Here is a 16,858-nt window from a genome sequence, read left to right as displayed (position 1 = left end):
CCAAAATTAATGAACAATGTGGAATCTGACATTGCTGACTGTCACTTTGACACAAAAGTCGTCATGGGTGTCGTAAAATTGGTTTTAGGGGGTGCTGATTCCAAAATTAATGACCAATGTGGAATCTGACATTGCTGACTGTCCCTTTGACGCAAAAGTCGTCATGGGTGTCGTCAAATAGGTTTGCGGGGGTGCTGATTCCAAAATTAATGAACAATGTGGAATCTGACATTGCTGACTGTCACTTTGACACAAAAGTCGTCATGGGTGTCGTAAAATTGGTTTTAGGGGGTGCTGATTCCAAAAATAATGACCAATGTGGAATCTAACATTGCTGACTGCCACTTTGACACAAAAGTCATCATGGGTGTCGTAAAATAGGTTTTAGGGGGTGCTGATTCCAAAAATAATGACTAATGTGGAATCTAACATTGCTGACTGTCACTTTGACACAAAAGTCATCATGGGTGTCGTCAAATAGGTTTCCGGAGGTGCTGATTTGAAAATTAATGACCGATTTGGAATCTTGACATTGCTGACTGTCACTTTGACACAAAAGTCGTCATGGGTGTCGTCAAAAAGGTTTCCGGGGTGCTGATTCCAAAATTAACGACTATTTTGGAATCTCACAGTGCTAATTGTCATTTTGACACAAAAGGAATCATGGGTGTAGTCAAATAGTTTTTAGGGGTACTGATTCCAAAATTAATGAAATGATTTAAAAAGTAATGACCGATTTGGAACCTGACATTGCACAGTACCCCGGGAAACCTATTTGACGACACCCATAACGACTTTTATGTCAAAGTGACAGTCAGCAATGTCAGATTCCAAATTGATCATTAATATTGAGATCAGTACCCATGAAAACCTATTTGAAGACACCCATGATCACTTTTGTGTCAAAGTGACAGTCAACAGTGTCAGATTCCAAATTGGTCATTAGTTTTCAAACACCTCCGGATACCTATTTGACGACACCCATGACGACTTTTGTGTCAAAGTGACAGTCAGCAATGTCAGATTCCAAATTGGTCACTAATTTTGGAATCAGCACCCCTAAAACCTATTTTACGACACCCATGACGACTTTTGTGTCAAAGTGACAGTCAGAAATGTCAGATTGAACATTGGTCATTAATTTTGGAATCAGCACCCCTAAAACCTATTTTACGACACCCATGACGACTTTTGTGTCAGAGTGACAGTCAGCAATGAGTCAGATTGAACATTGGTCATTAATTTTGGAATCAGCACCCCCTAAAACCTATTTTACGACACCCATGACGACTTTTGTGTCAAAGTGACAGTCAGCAATGTCAGATTCCACATTGGTCATTAATTTTGGAATCAGCACCCCCTAAAACCTATTTTACGACACCCATGACGACTTTTGTGTCAAAGTGACAGTCAGCAATGTCAGATTCCAAATGGTCATTAATTTTGAAATCAGCACCCCCTAAAACCTATTTTACGACACCCATGACGACTTTTGTATCAGAGTGACAGTCAGCAATGTCAGATTGAACATTGGTCATTAACTTTGGAATCAGCACCTCCTAAAACCTATTTTACGACACCCATGACGACTTTTGTGTCAAAGTGACAGTCAGCAATGTCAGATTCCACATTGGTCATTAATTTTGGAATCAGCACCCCCTAAAACCTATTTTACGACACCCATGACGACTTTTGTGTCAGAGTCACAGTCAGCAATGAGTCAGATTGAACATTGGTCATTAATTTTGGAATCAGCACCCCCTAAAACCTATTTTACGACACCCATGACGACTTTTGTGTCAAAGTGACAGTCAGCAATGTCAGATTCCACATTGGTCATTAATTTTGGAATCAGCACCCCCTAAAACCTATTTTACGACACCCATGACGACTTTTGTGTCAAAGTGACAGTCAGCAATGTCAGATTCCAAATGGTCATTAATTTTGAAATCAGCACCCCCTAAAACCTATTTTACGACACCCATGACGACTTTTGTATCAGAGTGACAGTCAGCAATGTCAGATTGAACATTGGTCATTAATTTTGGAATCAGCACCTCCTAAAACCTATTTTACGACACCCATGACGACTTTTGTGTCAAAGTGACAGTCAGCAATGTCAGATTCCACATTGGTCATTAATTTTGGAATCAGCACCCCTAAAACCTATTTTACGACACCCATGACGACTTTTGTGTCAAAGTGACAGTCAGCACCGTCAGATTCCAAATTGGTCATTCATTTTGTAATCAGCACCCCCTAAAACCTATTTTACGACACCCATGATGACTTTTGTGTCAGAGTGACAGTCAGCAATGTCAGATTGAACATTGGTCATTAATTTTGGAATCAGCACCCCCTAAAACCTATTTTACGACACCCATGACGACTTTTGTGTCAAAGTGACAGTCAGCAATGTCAGATTCCACATTGGTCATTAATTTTGGAATCAGCACCCCCTAAAACCTATTTTACGACACCCATGATGACTTTTGTGTCAAAGTGACAGTCAGCAATCTGAGGTACTACATATTCGTAATCTGAAAGTAATCAAGTCAATAATTTCAGTTATTTTGAATCGACTATGATTCCGAATTATTGGTAATAGTAATGATTGTATAGATGATTAGTGATTCCTTTACATGTAATGGTAATTTACCGTTTCACTTGATTACATTACAAGTAATCTGATACCCAGTAGTGTCAGATTACAAAGTAAAATCAAGTAATCGTGTAATCCGGAATCGATTACGATTTCCCCATCTCTGGGTTTAGTTATATGGTTCATTGGTACTGGTGACCACCATCTGGCTCCATCATCAGACCCTGAGTACCACCTCTTGTCAAAGGTCTTGTTGAGACGAACCCAACGAGCCTAAACACGAAGTCGTTTACTTACATGGTTCACTGGTACTGGTGACCACCTTCTGGCTCCATCATCAGATCCCGAGTACCATCTTGATGTGTCTTATCATCTTGACCGTATTGTAATTTTCACATTTTTATCATCACAACGTTGTAATACTTTAACATTCAAACATAACAAAGTATTACAAAAGCAAATATTTACGGATCTAGGATCAAATTCGTTGGTCGCTGTTTACACACACACAATGCGAGGATAGCCCGTGTAGAAACAAGGCGTCCGACCCACACAACAATAAATATTCTCGACGTTTGCGATGAAAACTCGGAGACCAAAGCGACATACGTCTTACCTGCTCGAGCTCCGGCGCGGCACTGAAATCGCAGGCGTCCGTCGCCAGTAAAATAGCGACAGGAAGGCTAGTTTTCAAAAAATTGGCAAAAAATCATGATAAAATATTATAACGACAAATGGATAACAGCAGTTTAAGCACATTGTGCAGATTATTTATATACTAAAATAACTTCGATAACATGTAGATTTTCGGAGAAATGATCACTTGTTTCGATGTATTTTCAAGACAAAATTGAGTTCGTTTTACTTTCAATTTCTCAATTTCAAAGGATTAGTTGATAAATATTGTTTAATGGGCCTTAAGTACAAGATATTTGGAACTTAAATTTACCTCATTTATGAGAGTGATCTTATCAAATTGTACATAATAAGAGCTCCGAATTCTGTGCTTCACGCGGTTTTTCCTAAACGAGCATCAGAAAAACAATCATTACTAATTGAAAAAGCTTTTTTTTTCATATGTTTTTTATTTAACCGACAGTTAATAAGATGTTCTAACTGAAACAAGTACTTTCACTGTCTTTTAGTATGAGTAAAGTGTACAATTTTGTCGATAAATATTGTGCATTTTACAATATATCGCCTTTTTTTGTCATAGCGCTCTTAACAGTATCCTGAACGCGTCCATTTGGAGCGCGCCATCTTGTATTCAGCCTGCTCGTTAAATGTCATGAATGACACTTAAGAAGACCGTGCTGCGCGTGTGTTATTTAATATAATTTCTAGATTAATGAAGTATTTATTTGCTAAAAGTACATATAACGGACATGTCAAAGTAATGATTTTACCTTGTGCCCGGCGCCTTCATAAACTTATGGGTTCATACATTTCCCGGGGTTTCACATAGTTAAAGAACCCCATTTATACAGCAGGATCAGCGTTATCTAACATATCAACGGGTTTAACATATTTCTAAATTAAATAGGTAAAATTTGCACGTCAATTTCGCATTCTTAAGAATCTCAAATACGGCATGTACGCACTTGAAAATACAATTTGCTGCCGAAATCTGTTGGAGTGATAACGATAATCACTGATAACACGTAGTAGAAAATTACTTTCGTATTGCATCATATAAAATTAAACAAGAGTTTAATGCTCTCGAGATAAAAAAAACTCGTACCTATAAACTAAAAATAAACTGTATATGCCTAATTATAGTAATCATTCACGATCCACATTCGTACAAGCGCACAATGAAAAGAATCTTAATTTAACAGTAAAAGTGGGGAATTAGGAAATTCGCAATGGGGAGAAAATAAATAAAAAACAACCGAATGTTTTTAAATCAACGCGAGTCCAATTATATCCTGCCCCGCATAAAATTACTATTACGTCTATTTTAGAAAAATACTAAGACAGTTTTTATAATTTTTTATTGAATAGCGCTTTAAAATAGTAACTATCACATAAAATAAAATAATGTATTTATGAGTACAGTCAACAACACCGCTGTGAGCTATGAATACAGCCAAAGTGCCAAAAATATGTATACAGAACTTTATTGTCTTTTGGCACTTTGTATTCACAGCTGTGTTGTTGACTGAACACATTTCATGCGACTTATTTTCCTTTCTAACCCTAAAAAACAACTATATTACTTTTTAGTGCTAAGTCTGCTATTTACACTTTCCTGTAATGTGCAATAAAGTTATAATAAATAAATAACTCTGCTCGGACTTAATTTTTCCTTTCCTTACAAACGGAATTCCATTCATTCAAATTAAAGATATAAATTATCCTATTGTAATAAAATTATACTGTACAAAGAGCAATGTATAATATTTAGTCCTTTTATATCAGAGCGTAACTAGGTTTTTATGGAGAACCCAGCAGGCTGTGGACTCTTCATTGATGTTTAAAGTCCAGTCACGAGCCAGGTTTATAAATCGAAAATGGACTAAATCATGTTCGTGCATAATTGTTAAGAAAAATCAAAACATACCCTTTATGACAATACAATCGTAAGTGTAATTGGTTTGGCATTGAGACTGGACTGCGCTCTTTTTGTGGGGCCTTAATTGTCGCTCAAGGATAACACGTGCAGTGCACTCTACAATTTGTTCGCAGAAATTTGCGGATGGCTATATAAATACCTATATCAATAGCAGTTGGACCGCATTCACGTTAAGTATGATAGCCAACGCACTTTAGAAAAGCGTTCGCTCAAAGTGTGTCCTAAAACTTATCACCGATATAGAAGTCCGTCCCCGTCGACAAACTCGCAGTGTTAGGACCAACAATATAATAGAAATAGTTGGAATTGTAATATTAGGCCGATAGTAAGAACCGGCAGAACGTAATGTCCCGTGTCAAATTAAAACCATAAACAGGATACAATTGTGAGGTTGCTTCAGCTGCCTGAAGGACAAACTTGCCACGGTGTGAATTTTGAGCCAAGAAATTCTATGTCGTTTAAAATATTATAAATATTATAATACAGCAACTGGTGTTTAAGAGAAGTCAAAAAAAGCGAGTGGCGTGGGTAAGAAATTTCAGGCGAAGCCGATAATTGCTAGTAAAGACGCTACGAGTATTTTTTGATTCAGTTAAATCAGGGAAATCGAAAAAAAAATCATTCATGTTTTTTTCTTTGTGGTTGTGGGATTGTGTAAATTGCGTTGTTATGTTGGTAGCAACGTAAAGGATTATAAAGTGGTCTTTACACGCATTACGTTTTAAGATGCCAAAAACATACTGCGTGTAAGCCACAAATGCGTTTTTGGGGCAAAATTGGGCTAAATGACAAATAAAAAAATATACTTTTAGCTGGAAAGCCACAATTCAAATAAATTTACCCGTTCACATGCGTATGGTGTACAAATGTATTAATTTTTTTCAATGACCTATTTAAAAATATGACATAATTCGGTCAAGATTGTTATCATATTACAAAGACTAGATAATAATGCCCGATTACAGTTACGGTCTTTCGGTAACGCAATCTGTTTTTTGTACATATGTGCTTATGTGGTACACCTACCAGCTACCTACCTGTGTAATCAATACTTAATCGCAAATATTATTTATTAAAACGGGACTTTATCGCGTATTTAAGGAAAGCGCTTTGTCACTTCCACACGCTTTGCAGGTACATAATCATATAAACGTAGGTCTGTTTATATCTGGTTAGCTACTACTGTGTTACTGTGACCAGCTCCCGTGGTCATTCCATGGTGTGGTGCATTCATTTCATCTACATACACATGAAGAACAGAATAATTTTAACAGCGTATTCAACGCATGAATACAGTGATTCTTGAGGATGGTTTAGGTATATAATTTGTCGAGGTTTTGTTTTGAATTGACTGAAATATTACGATATGTGCTAATCAAGTCCGTATAAATCACGCCGCCTAAGAGCTTCAATTGAATACCCTGTCCTTACCGATTGAGAAATAATAACTAAATAATATATGGTGCAATTGTACCTCTTATATGTAGACTTGTGGCCTAGACCACAAGGACTACGCCGCCCTTGAAACGTCGGTGATAAATTTAAAAGTTAATTTCACATGGTCTAGTCCCATTTTGCACGGGAAGCATGGTCGCGCGATAGACGATAAAATATCAGGCCGTCCCTATCACACTTACAAATAGTGCGATAGGGACGGCCTGCTATTTTATCATCTATCGCGCGACCATGCTTCCCGTGTTGATCAATAAAATAAGTCAATATTTAAATGAACTGTATTTTTTATATTAAGAGGCAGCCGTTTTCCGATTAAACTGTACTTATCTCCTTAATAGTTTCCAATATAATAATCCAGTTCCCAAATAAATAGTTGTACTTGCGTGGGAATAAACCGTAGCCGTAACGACATTAAAATGCTACGTAATATTGAAATATTTTGAGGCCCCATTTTAGTCGCCAAACTATTATTTTTAATACCCTTTTCTATTTTTTTGAACTGCCGAAATTTAAATATTTGGTCGACTGGATAAATACGTGCCATAAAATAATAGAAAAAATGCGAAAATGTCGAAGTACTTTATATAAATGGTAGAATGGTGCTTGTATAAAAAAATATTACATTATTACAGAAAAGCAGCTTCTTACAAACCCGAAGTTTTTCAAATCGAAATCAGGGTGGATCATGTTGTCCCTTTCTATTCTAATGCAGTTGCATCAAATGATGTAGTTCTAAGCATCAGTCAAATCCAAGTTTTCCACCTCGAAAGCTCATAATGAAATTCATGAAAATCCAAAATAATTGTCTACTTAAAGGTGTGTGACTTTTTCCGATCATGGGTTCTTTACATACATACAATACATACAATCACGCCTGTATCTCATAAAGGGGTAGGCAGAACACATGAAACTACTAAAGCTTCAGTGCCACTCCTGGCAAATAAAGGGTTGAAAGAAAACGAAACTGTGACATTGCAGTGACAGGTTGCCAGCCTCTCGCCTACGCCACAATTTAACCCATATCCCATAGTCGCCTTCTACGACACCCACGGGAAGAAAAGGGGTGGTGAAATTCTTAACCCGTCACCACACAGGCACTCAGGCAATGATCATGTTGACCCTCCAACCCGAAGGGTAAACTAGACCTTATTTGAATTAGTCCGGTTTCCTCACGATGTTTTCCTACACCGAAAAGCGACTGGCAAATATCAAATGACATTTCGCACATAAATTCCGAAAAACTCATTGGTGCGAGCCGGGGTTCGAACCCGCGACCTCCGGAACGAAAGTCGCACGTACTTGTCGCAACATACCATAATACAGAATATTCAGGAGTCTTTTGCATTGTAGGCGAGAGACCTTCCCGGATTTCTAAAATAATATACTTTCTCGAACTAAGAATAATAAGACATAAGTAAAACAACCAATAAATTGTTATCGAGATCCACTTAGTTATCAGGAGAAATAACGACTGAAACAATATCAATGGTGGAAGGGTCCGGCAGTGTCGGCACCTTTAACCCTTCATGCATGTCTATGTCCAACGCATTCCGATATTTCCGATACTCTGAATCGGAGACCATATATGCTGATAAACAATTACAACATTTTCTTAAAATAGGTTAGACAAATCACTATTGCAATGCATGGTACTTTTATTAATTATGTAAATTAGTGATTTGGTCACATTAGAGAGACAGATATAGATACAGCTAAATGTACATAATATTGCTATTATATATTGTTTCTAATGGGTCGGCAACGCGTATGTGACACCCCTTGAGTTGCAGGCGTCCATAGGTTACGGTGACCGCTTTCAATCAGGCGGACCGTATACCTGTTTGCCACCGACGTGATACAAAAAAAATACTAAGCAACAATCCTTGCGTTATCCCGGCATTTGCCGCGGCTCATAGGAGCCTGGGGTCCGCTTTGACAACTAATTCCGAGATTTGGCGTAGACACTCGTTTTTACGAAAACGATTGCCATCTGACCTTCCAACCCGAAGGGTAACTAGGCCTTATTGTGATTAGTTCGGTTTCGTCACGATGTTTTCCTTCACCGAAAAGCGACTATCACTGGCTAATGTCAAATGACAAGTTCCGAAAAGCAACTGTCACTGGCTAATGTCAAATGACAAGTTCCGAAATACTCATTGGTACCACCAGCACCAGCGCTATACTAAGCAACAATAATACGTGAAATATTTTGAATACATAATACCTTACATATTCAATTTTTACGAAAAGTAATTATAAATTGAAATAAATATCATACACGAAAGAAAAAACGGCAAGGCCCACTGGTGGCGAGCCGGGAATCGAACCCGGGTCTTCAGCTTACGCGGCTAACGTCTTTACCACTAGCTAGACCACTAGGGCATTTTATTTGTGTGATGAGCATAGATATTTGTTCCTGAGTCATGGATGTTTTCTATGTATATAAGTATTTATATATTATATATATCGTTGTCTGCGTACCCACAACACAAGCCTTCTTGAGCTTACCGTGGGCCTCAGTCAATCTGTGTAAGAATGTCCTTATAATATTTATTTTTTAGACCAACCACCGCACGGCGGGCGTGTGGTCTAGTGGTAAAGACGTTAGCCGCGTAAACCGATTCCCGGCTCGCCACCAGTGGGCCTTGCCGTTTTTTCTTTCGTGTATGATATCTACTTCAATTTATAATTTATATCAAATAATTAACATATAACAAAATAATTTGACTTGTATAGTTGTAATTATAATTAGTCATTATAAGTAGTAGTAATTAAAGTTCTATTGTTTGCTGAAATGTACTTGGCCATACGGCGAAATTAACGGATTATGAAAACACCGTGTAGCAAAGCTTCGTTTCACCGGCATCTTGTAAATGCAATAGTAATTTAACAAGAATGTGGGGATAATTTCAGACGCCATTATAGTTCTGCAGAATTTCGTTACAGACATGTTTGCACGTATCACCTATCATACACTATCACTATATGAGTATGTGATAGCAGGTTTGATTAGATACTTACTAAATAAATAATTGGAGAGAAAAATGACCACAAAGGTTTGACGACTAAATTCCATAACATACTATAACCTAATAGTGTATAGAATGAAATTAAACGTTACTTTAATAAATTGTGAGTGTGCACGGGAAAAGTCACACTTTGTCGATTGCTATAAATTATATAAATTGCCGCTTTGTTATTTTATTCGTACAACAAGATACAAGTAAATCTCGCCTTAATGGTAACCGACAAAGTGGGACGTTTTACTAAACACACTCACAATTGATGATATAGGTATGAATCATTTATTTTTACAGTGCAGTGGCACATTGTTCATGCGTACTTTCATTACAACAATCTCAGTAATATAAATAAAAAATCAGTTCTGCTTAAGACCGGAAGTCGCATCGCTTCCAACTTCTAATGACTCGTACGGTATATGAGATCTACTTATTGAAAAATATACCTCTTTTATAAAGGTTAAATAAGCTAATACGTGTGAAGCTAAGTTCATTTTCCAATCAGTAATGAATTCATAGATTAAATAATTGTAAGTTGTAATAGTTATTTGTTATACAAGGGGGCAAAGTTGTATTTTAACGCCGAGTGTGGAATTGAAAAACGAGCAAGTGAAAGGATTCTATAGTTGAACCACGAGCGAAGCGAGTGGTTCGAGAATAGAATCATGAACTTGCGAGTTTTTTAACACACGAGAAGTAAAATACATTTGCACCCGAGTGTAACACAAAACTTTTCCCCTCACTATAGCGAGGAAACTAAAACGCAAAAAATGCGTTTATCACTGCTTCCACTAGTTCCACAGGTGGTAAATCATCTTCATTACAAGATTCACCTACTTTTATCAATTTTAAAGCAGTTAATTTGACTTTATTCAAGGTCAAATTACTTTACCCACTAGTGGATAAAATGCGTTTTTACCCGCTGGTATTAAAAGACAAAACACGTGTTTCCGAGCTAGTGAGGGGAAAAAAAAATTACATTTTATGTTCCCTATATAACAATGCCCCACGCGACTTTTGACCACCCTAGACGACTGTGGCTGTCATTGAAAAGTATTAACAAAAATGCTAAAGACGGCTACCTATAGCTGTCATGCTTTTCGGTACAATAGGGTCGTGAAGTTCAATATCGCTTTATTAATCGCGATGGCCTGGCGTCCGGGGTAACTACAGCATATTCCTACGATTACGGTTTGAACGAAAGGTAATATGGTTAAAAAACAAAAAAAAACAATAAAAAAGTACACACCATCGTCGTTAAGGAGGTCGGTATCGAGCAGCAAGGAGCATTCTTCATTCGTAAGCAGGCCGTCGGCCGAAGCCAGCGACCAGTCCCATACGCTCGCACTCATTCTTGGCGGTTTGATTGCTCTGAAAAATTTAACAGGCATTCTAAATACGTTTTAGTCGTAATGATTCGTCATGGTAAGCATTTTATTACGTTTTGCGGATTTATAATTTGCAAAAGTGAGAAACAGGAAAACTTTGTAATACAGTAACATATTCTGTTTTTATGAATTAATATCTTCATGTTAAGACCAATAACATCTCTGTTTTTCTGAAACAGACTCTGAGTTTGCCAAAAATCAAAGTCTCACCAATTATTCTTTATTAGAATGACTTTCAAATATCTTGTTAATATAATGGTCAATTTATATTTCAGTCTGCTGATTAAAACTACGATTTTTTTTAATATACTTTCTCAAATACTAGAAGTATGTTTAGATAACCATTTATAATCACATATCGTGGTTGCATAATGTTGTGTTAGTTGTGTACCTGCCGGTAAGCAACATTTCCAAAGCTGAACAAAGATGCGGAGTATTAGAGTCGGCAATGCGCATGTAACACTCTGGAGTTGCTGGCGTCCATAGGCTACGAAGACAGCTTACCATTGGGCCGTATTCTTGTTTACCACTGACGTAATTATAAGAAAAGAAAAAGTAATACTCACCAAGGAAGTAAATACAAGCGCAGATGGATGATCAGATAAGTCCGATGATTGGAGGCTGATGGCGTCCAAGGTTGGTGATGAGAGTTGTTGGAGGACAAAGCTGTCCGGTGAGGGCGCCATTTTGGCACTGAAATATACAAGGTGGGGTGTTATAATACTAATCTATATACTCGCCTCATGGTAACAAGCCTAATTATTTGTGGCAATCCTATTTCAAAAAGACACAATATTGTTTTACTAAAAACTTAAGTTTCAACAGAAAAGGAACTTCACGAACTAACAGGCCAATTCGAATGTACACTGACTCCTAAATGACATCCAAATGATAATGTTCAGTTATCGTGCATTTCGCTCGTACTTTTCCGCAGACTTATTAGCGCGAGCGAGACTAACGATAACTAAATGACATTATTCAGATATCATTCTGATGTCAAGGTCATATTTAGACTATTTTCTAAAGTAACTTCTAAATTATTTAACTTAAAATTATCATGACTTAGCATTTTTTTTACTTATTAGGGTTCCGTACCAAAAAGGTAGTAAATGTCAAGTTACTAGGTCAAGTTAGGTATCATAGAAAGAGCTCAAACTGTACATATCAAAACTATTTTTTATATTTTTTTGTAGTGGAAAAAAAATAATTATGAAGGAAAATGTAAAAAATAATAATAAGAGACGCACAACCAACCCTATAATAAACGGTTTTCTTTTTGGATATGTATGATGAAATTGATGATTTTATTTTAAGAATATAAGTCTCACTTTTTATCATCTCCCTCCTAGGCATTACAATTAAAAGTGCTCGTGAAACACAGTGAATTTTTAAATAATCATGTGACAAGCAATACTGACTATTCTCACTAATTATTAAGAAATCGACTTTCAATAATAATATGGTTCACTATAGCTATGAACTTGTAATTGTAATTAATGACTTTTGCTTCGCATATGATGAAGAAGACATCAAATTTCTGGAGGGCTAAAAAACCTAAAATACTATATGAGCTGACTTCCTATTGGCATTTGTTTCATATTTTAAAGCTTTCATACAAGACACGTATTTGACACTATTGGTCAAAGATAAGGAATTTCATACATTCTTTAATTTCTTTAGTTATGATAAGAAAAAAACAGGTCATGTTTGGCATTAACGAAAAAAATCATAAAGTTGCGTCTACTGCTTGATAAAGTAACTGACTGTCAACGGACTATTATTTATCTATCACGTAAATATAACTAACCACCTGTAATGTAGGGCTACAATGCAGCAGGGGGCTCCATGCAAGGCAAAACATATCTCCCTGCGGTCCTACTCAGATACAAAATGGTCATAGGACTCACAGGAATAAATCAATAAAGGTACATACTTAAGCGAAAAATACCACATTTAACAACAGGTTATTCATAAAAAATATGAGAATCACAGTCATTATGTTGTTAAGTGAGAAGGTAAACAGCATATAAGTACGAGGGCTGATTGGAAAGTTCGCGGCCTGACCATTAAAAAAAAAACTTAGTTTCTTTTTCCTGCCGTCATTTTGAACTGTCATTATTTAGTTGTCTACCCGCGAAATTTTAATTAAATGCAATATTTTAAAATAAGTTTTTTCTCTCATTTAAAAATACGTGTAAGCAGTTTTTTCACAATGGTCAATTTGGAGCAACGTGATGTAATTAAATATCTTCATAGAAAAGGATTGACTGCGAAACAAATTTATGAAGATATGCAGTGTACATTAGGGCAAACCGGTCCATCATATACGATGGTAAAAAAGTGGGCAGCTGAATTCAAGCGGGGACGAGTCAGTATGACCCTCGCTCCGGGAGGCCAACTACTGCGACCAATCCAAATAATGTGGCAACTGTATGCAAAATGATAATCCAAGACCGACGGTTAAAAGTGAGAGAAATAGCCGACATCGTAGGCATCTCCTGTGAAAAAACTCAAAATATTATAGTTAACGAATTAGGGTTTTCCAAGGTGTCGGCGAGATGAGTTCCAAAGCTCCTTTCAGTGGAACAAAAAATCACTCGTCTAACAATTTCACGCGACTGTCTAGACCTGTATGAAGCTGACCCTCAAGACTATTTGGACAGATATGTTACTATGGATGAGACATGGGTCTACCACTATACGCCCGAGACTAAACAGCAATCAAAACAGTGGGTTCGTGTGGATCTCCGCCACCCAAAAAGGCAAAGGCCATTTTGTCGGCAAATAAAGTTATGGCATCAGTGTTCTGGGACGCAAAGGGTGTAATAATGGTTGACTATCTCCAAAAAGGTACGACTATAAACTCGGACTATTATTGCGAACTTTTACGTCGATTACGTCGACTTTTACGTCGACTTTGAAAGTAAAAAGACCTGGAGTGCTGACAAAGAAAGTTCTTTTCCACCAGGACAATGCACGCGTGCATACGTCACTAAAGTCAATGGCAGAAATTCATAATTGCGGGTTTGAATTATTGCCGCATCTGCCTTATTCACCCGATTTGGCACCATCGGACTTCCATTTATTTCCAAACTTAAAAAAAACACATGGGTGGTAAGAAATTTTTGACCAACGACGAGGTCCAAGCTGAAGTGGATACCTATTTTGAAGGCCTGGAGGATTTTTTTTTAAAAGTGGTATAATGGCTTTGGAATCCAGATGGAATAAGTGCAAAGACCTTAACGGGGACTACGTAGAGAAATAAAAATATTATAAAAAAACTTTGGTTTTGATTTCATACTTAAGCCGCGAACTTTTCAATCAGCCCTCGTATATACCAATACTAACATTTTTGGCTATTCATTCTTTTCCCCTGATGTAATAGTTATTTGTGTGACTAGTGCATAACGAGAGGCATCAAAACAGTGTTGTTATATGTACACCGTGTTTCACTTAACACTAAAAACCTGAAAACTGTTTGTTCAGAATCCAGAGTAGAATCGATTGAGCTATATCTTGATGGGGGTAATATTTTTTGTTTTAATTTGTATTATTAGTTATTGTTTACGTGCCCATTCTACAAATTCGTAATACAACATTGTGCATATCATATTGTTAGAGGTTGTATACCTTTTTCAGTATTTAAGGGTATTAATACTGGCTGGTTACTTGGACGATTATTTTTTCCGCTACGAGATAGACGTTGTGCGTCGGTTTAATTTTAAAGTTTATTATAAGTCATAACAAATTGAACTCGCACCTAATTACAACCTTGTCATTTTGAATGTTAGGTTTAAATTTGCTTACTGCGTCACCTGTCCAATTTGAAGTTTACTGTGACACAGGTTAAAGTGCTTTACAGTGACATAGCTGTCTATTGGTAAACCTTATGTCATTGCAGTAACATACACAATTAAACAGTTTGAAGGTTTATGATGGTAGCTAGCAATTATTTTATTGAGTGTAGAGTTAAAAGCCGAGTAGAGCTGCACAGAAAATTAAAAATTCAATTTAAAAAAATAATAATCATCAGATTAAAAAATGAACATTGTAGATACGTTTAAAAAAATAAAAATCAGTTGGGGTGTCTGAGGTTTTGAGTGATACCGGAAACACGGTGTATATATGAAGCAAGTCAAAAGGCAAGTTTCATAATATGATAACACAAAGCGTTTTAACGCCTAATTAATCTAATTATGTACAGATATAGTCTAAATTCAGGTAAGATCTAAGAGGGAAGGTAAGAGCTATCAACTAGTGATTGACTATAGCACTTTTAAATTCTTAAAATCACACATAAACCTGGCTGAAACATCAAAAAAAATAATGTTATTTTATCTAATTCATAGTGGGACTTTAACCTTCGAAGCCTTGTCACCTCTCCAGGAAGCCCCAGCTTAGATTTAAATGACACCTTAATGAATTTTGGCATAATGCAAAATTGAGTGCTCATATTGATGTAGGTTCAAAAGGTTAAAAATAGAGATTGGATGTTGGTTCACTTTAAAAACTAAATCTGACACTTTCTAGTTTCTTGAATAATCTAACTACTATTTTCATTTGGGTAGTAAGTAAGACTCCCACTATTAAAATAGCACTGTCTCAACATTTTCTATAAAACATCAAAAAATTACTAATGTGTAACAATGTATTTTTTAATTAAACATGCATACAACAGCAATACTTTCTAATCTAGGCTCTTGCTAAACATGCCATGTCAACACTCAACATGCCACAGATGCTGGCATAGCATTGCCTAAGAGCACTTACGACACCTTGCAATGCTGGTGATAGGGACAGGTGCATAGTTAACAGTTTTTTTTTTTTATGTGCCTATGCAAGAAAACTTTGTGCATTATTAACAAAGTTTACAGAATGTATGTCTAGATTTGTTTATTGATGTGTACATGGATTCACAAAACAAGAACTTATAGATTTTTTTAATTCACAGTATTGTCATTTAGATTAACTATTAACTTGTCTGTAAGATGTAAAAGTTGTCAAGATATGATTGAATGTTGGAATTGTTTAAGTTACATATATGCTGAAAATATACTATTATGTTCATGAATATTATTGCTAATATTATTCGTATCGTCAATATAATAGTGTTTCATTTCGCATTACAGTGAAACGCACTGTGACGTCAACCTGAATGCGTGAATGAACAGGCAAACAGCGGTGCTTTGTTGACGGATACGAGACGAAAGGCTCGTTTGTTGATACGACGTACTCTCCCGCCATAAGTGAAAGCCAGCTTTGCTGGAATGCAACTCGCTACCATAAATTGCGATCTATTAAATACAAGAAAAATACTACATATCTGTACTTACAGCATTTTGATGTCTTGTGTGTAGGCACACGGAGGTGTGCAAACGTTTGGGGAACTAGAAACCCATCGTGAACACAATTAATAGTACGAGAAGAACAAATACACGTTTATTAGCTGTGGGCCATTGATGAGTAATGAACGAAGCCATGACATTTTGCTTGCAAGTGTCAGTTTCGACATTTTACCGTTCCATTGTACGTAAACTAAAATTGTTTTGGGTTTCATTTTGATCATTATTGTCCTACTGACGATTTTATGGATCAGTGTATCATTTAATTAGATTTAAACTTTTGTTATTAATTAAATGATCAATTATAACTTTTTATTTTTTGTGTTTATATGTGTAAAGAAGAAAGTTCTATATGTGAGCAACGGCAAGGAACGTAAAAATATCTCTACGATAAACCCCACTTCTACTGCACGTAATAAATGAATGCAATGCGTCCCACTGGCCCCACACAGAGATTTTCATACAAGTTTATGATA

The 16,858-nt window shown here is 36.4% G+C and overlaps 1 protein-coding gene across 1 annotated transcript in view; it reads right to left on the bottom strand.

The window, feature by feature from the left end:
• Positions 1 to 16,531, bottom strand: part of LOC125232259 (activating transcription factor of chaperone) — a 53,670-nt gene extending 37,139 nt beyond the window's left edge. Inside the window, exons 1-3 of the mRNA XM_048137919.1 lie at positions 16,374 to 16,531; positions 11,607 to 11,733; positions 10,902 to 11,023 (exon numbers count right to left, since the gene is read on the bottom strand). Coding sequence (XP_047993876.1) covers positions 10,902 to 11,004 — 103 coding nt within the window. The 5' untranslated portion in view covers positions 11,005 to 11,023; positions 11,607 to 11,733; positions 16,374 to 16,531. The remainder of the gene's footprint in view (positions 1 to 10,901; positions 11,024 to 11,606; positions 11,734 to 16,373) is intronic.
• Positions 16,532 to 16,858: the final 327 nt, after the last annotated feature.

The sequence above is a fragment of the Leguminivora glycinivorella genome, chromosome 12 (assembly GCF_023078275.1).
Source record: "Leguminivora glycinivorella isolate SPB_JAAS2020 chromosome 12, LegGlyc_1.1, whole genome shotgun sequence".
In the NCBI taxonomy this organism is placed as follows: domain Eukaryota; kingdom Metazoa; phylum Arthropoda; class Insecta; order Lepidoptera; family Tortricidae; genus Leguminivora; species Leguminivora glycinivorella.
This window is presented reverse-complemented; position numbering and strand designations above follow the sequence as displayed.